The 3,521-nt window shown below is 33.8% G+C and overlaps 1 protein-coding gene across 1 annotated transcript; it reads left to right on the plus strand.

The window, feature by feature from the left end:
* The first annotated feature begins 1,471 nt into the window (after positions 1 to 1,471).
* On the plus strand, positions 1,472 to 2,284 carry LOC120579900 (uncharacterized mitochondrial protein AtMg00310-like). Its single transcript, XM_039832648.1, has one exon. The coding sequence runs from the start codon at positions 1,472 to 1,474 to the stop codon at positions 2,282 to 2,284; it is 813 nt and encodes a 270-aa protein (XP_039688582.1).
* The last annotated feature ends 1,237 nt before the right edge of the window (positions 2,285 to 3,521 follow it).

The raw sequence follows: 3,521 nt of genomic DNA on the forward strand, positions 1-3,521 counted from the left end.
TTAAGTTTGTACACTTAAAACTCAGTTTACATGACATACTTAAACTAAGTTTACATGTACATACTTAAACTGATATTACGTATAATCATTGAACAAGGTTGAATTTTTAGATGTACACTTAAGCTCAGTTTACATGACATACTTAAACTGAGTTTACATGACCTACTTAAACTGAGTTTAAGTATGTATACATAAACTCAATTTACATGAGCTACTTAAACTAAGTTTACATGATCTACTTAAACCGAGTTTAAGTATGTACACTTAAACTTAGTTTACATGACCTACTTAAAATAAGTTTACATGTACATACTTAAACTGAGATTACTTAGAATCATTAAACAAGGTTGAACTTTTAAATGTACACCTAAACTCGGTTTACATGACCTACTTAAACTGAGTTAAAGTATCTACATTTAAACTCAGTTTACATGACCTACTGAAACTAAGTTTACATGACTTACTTAAACTGAAGAGGGATTTTAGGGTGTAACCAAGAAAAAAGGAGGATGCTTTTTGAAAATTAATTTTATGGAAAGGTAATTTTGTCATTTTGGGGTGCAACTAGGATTAAACAGGGTGTAATTAGAAAAACTCAACAATCAATCTTAAAAATGTGAAATTTTATGAAAAATAGTTGTATGGTTGTAATAAATATTAATCCCGTAAGTGGAAAATATTTTGTAATTTTCTTAATGTTATGTTATTTTATAATATGAAGTAATTTTTAGATTTTTTTGTTGACCATGGATTTAAAGAATAATGTATAGATTTTCTTTAGAGATTTTACAAAAAAAAAAAAAAAGAATTTATTTTGTTCTTTAAAAAAGAAAATATTTTGTGTTTGTTTATCACAATAAAATCATTTTTATAAAAAATAGTTTCAATTGTTTAGATAAAACACTCGGTCTTGGTTAATGGAGCATCAATGGGTCCTATTGTGCCAGGGCGCGGCCTTCGTTAGGGTGATCCCCTTTCACCTTATTTGTTCATCATTGGTGTTGAAGTTCTTTCCTCCGTTATTCGTGAAGTTGAACGTCGTAATGACATTAGAGGTACTATGATATGCACAAATGCACTAGTTATTTATCATCTTCTTTTTGCAGACAATTGCTTTCTTTTCTTTAAAGCTTTTGAACGTGAGGCTGTTTGTATGAAGAATATTTTGGCTACTTATGAAGAAGCTTCAGGGCATGCCATTAATCTCCAGAAGTCATAATTATTTTGTAGTCACAATACTCCAGATGATTTGAAGAATCTCATTGCTACTACTCTCGGTGTTCGTCAAGTGTTGGGAACAGGTAAATATATTGGGCTACCATCTATGATTGGACGTAGTAAACATGCAACTTCTAAATTTATTAAGGATCATATATGGAATAAAATCAACTCCTGGAGTAGTAGATGTCTCTCGCAGGCTGGAAGGGAGGTTCTCATTAAGTCTGTTTTGCAATCTATCCCTTCCTACGTGATGAATGTTTTTCTTCTTCCGGGATCCCTCATTAATGAGATAGAGAAAATGTTATACTCTTTCTGGTGGGGTCATAATTCAGCGAATTATCAAGGATTACACTGGCTATCTTGGGAACGCCTTTCAGTTCCTAAGGTGTTTGGAGGTATGGGTTTTAAGGGCCTTAAGGCTTTCAATATGGCTATGGTTGGCAAGAAGGTTTGGAAGTTGGTTTCTTCTCTAGAGTCTCTAATCACTCGTTTACTCAAAGCTAACTATTTCCCTCAAAGTTACTATTTTGGAGCTAGCATAGGCCATAATCCTAGTTATGTTTGGCGTAGCATATGCAGTGCCAAAGACGTGATTCGCCGTGGTTTTCAGTGGAGTATAGGTACAGGAGAGTACATTCCAGTTTGGGATCACCCATGGCTTAGTAATGCTACACGAATTTTACCGTTGACTCGTCTTCATTTGGAGTGGCCATCTATCACTGTTTCTAACTTGTTGGTTATATCCCAAAAACAATGGAATGTGGAGCTAATTAATGCTTTTATTGACAATGCTATTGCTAGAAATATTTTTAATACTCCGTTATTCCCATCGATAACTCATGATGTGCCTGCTTGGAAGTTTGAGAGGGATGGTGCCTATTTAGTTAAAAGTGTTTACAAGGATATTAGAGCACCTCCAATGGTGCAACCCAACATTAGTATTATAGGTGAGGTCCACAATGCCACATCATTTCAAAGTAACTCATCTATTTTATACTCCAATGATGTAACTCTTAAAAAATTATATTGGGCCCACAAATTTAACTCATCTATTTTATACTAAAGTGGTTGGGAGTTTGTCACCGTTCAGTTTCATCTCTAGGCAAAAATGAATGGAAGATAAAGCAAGAAACAAAATTAACTTCCTCTCTCCAATATCCTCAAAACAACAATACTATTAAATATACAACTCCAACTTGGCGGACTCCAACAAATGAACCCATGAAAAACTGATATTTGGGTTGTGACATGCTAGTGGACTGGGTCAATATACTACTGCTGGAGTTGCTCTTATGAATCATGACGTGGCAGTTGTACATCACCGTTTGTCGGGTAACTGGAATTGTATTTGGAGTTTAAAATTGCACCCGAAGGTCAAGAATTTCCTATGAAGATCTTGTCGTAATTGTTTGCCACAAGAATCCAATTGCAATCAAAAGGAGTTCACTATACTGATAGGTGTGTAGTGTGTGATGATTTTGGTGAGGATAATACCCATTTGTTTTTTATGTGTGATAAAAGCAAGATTTGTTGGCAGCAGAGTGGATTATGAAGTCTTTTGATGGATGTTTTTGATATTGATGCAAGTTTTCCAACCAATGTGTTTGCTATCTTACAACACCTGGACCAGCAATAACATCAAGTTTTTAGTGTGATCCTCTGAAGTATATGGAAGCATCGAAACAATTAAGTATGAAACAATGTTACTGAAACAACTCAAGCTATTTGTGCTCATGCATGATCTCTTTTTACTGGTTGGAGGAATGCTCAGTCTATTCGTCATCACATCCCTCAACATCCCTCTACCCCGAACGACTTGAAGTAGATATAATATTAAAGAGTAAATATATGTTGAGGTGTCAAAAGATTAAGATGCGGCAAAATTTCATAATTAAGAGAATAGATATAATATTAATGACCTATTCAAAATCACCCGACAAAATGTTAGAGAAAAATTTGGTGGTTTACGCTGTCATATACGAAGGGATCTGAAAATTATGCTTAAGTATCTATCACTTAAGATAGTTGATAACTTAGTTGTGAATATCTGAATGATTAAATTAGGAGTATATGTGAGTATTTGTACAAGTAGCTGCTTTTCAACCTTCATTGTATACTATAGATCAAATAAAATTGTCCAATAACAATATTTTCATGTAGTTGAAATTAATTTTCTATTTTTATATTCTCCAGCAACTCTCACACTCACACACCCTACCCTCTCAGCACTAGAAAACATATTTTATTCATTGAAGTTTGAATCAACACAAAAAGAAATAGAATTTTGGATTGACCAAAAC

Source organism: Medicago truncatula, chromosome 4 (assembly GCF_003473485.1).
Source record: "Medicago truncatula cultivar Jemalong A17 chromosome 4, MtrunA17r5.0-ANR, whole genome shotgun sequence".
Classification (NCBI taxonomy): domain Eukaryota; kingdom Viridiplantae; phylum Streptophyta; class Magnoliopsida; order Fabales; family Fabaceae; genus Medicago; species Medicago truncatula.

Excerpts from the sequence above, each read along its gene's own strand:
- LOC120579900 (XM_039832648.1), top strand. The coding sequence starts at position 1,472 with ATGAATGTTTTTCTTCTTCCGGGATCCCTCATTAATGAGATAGAGAAA.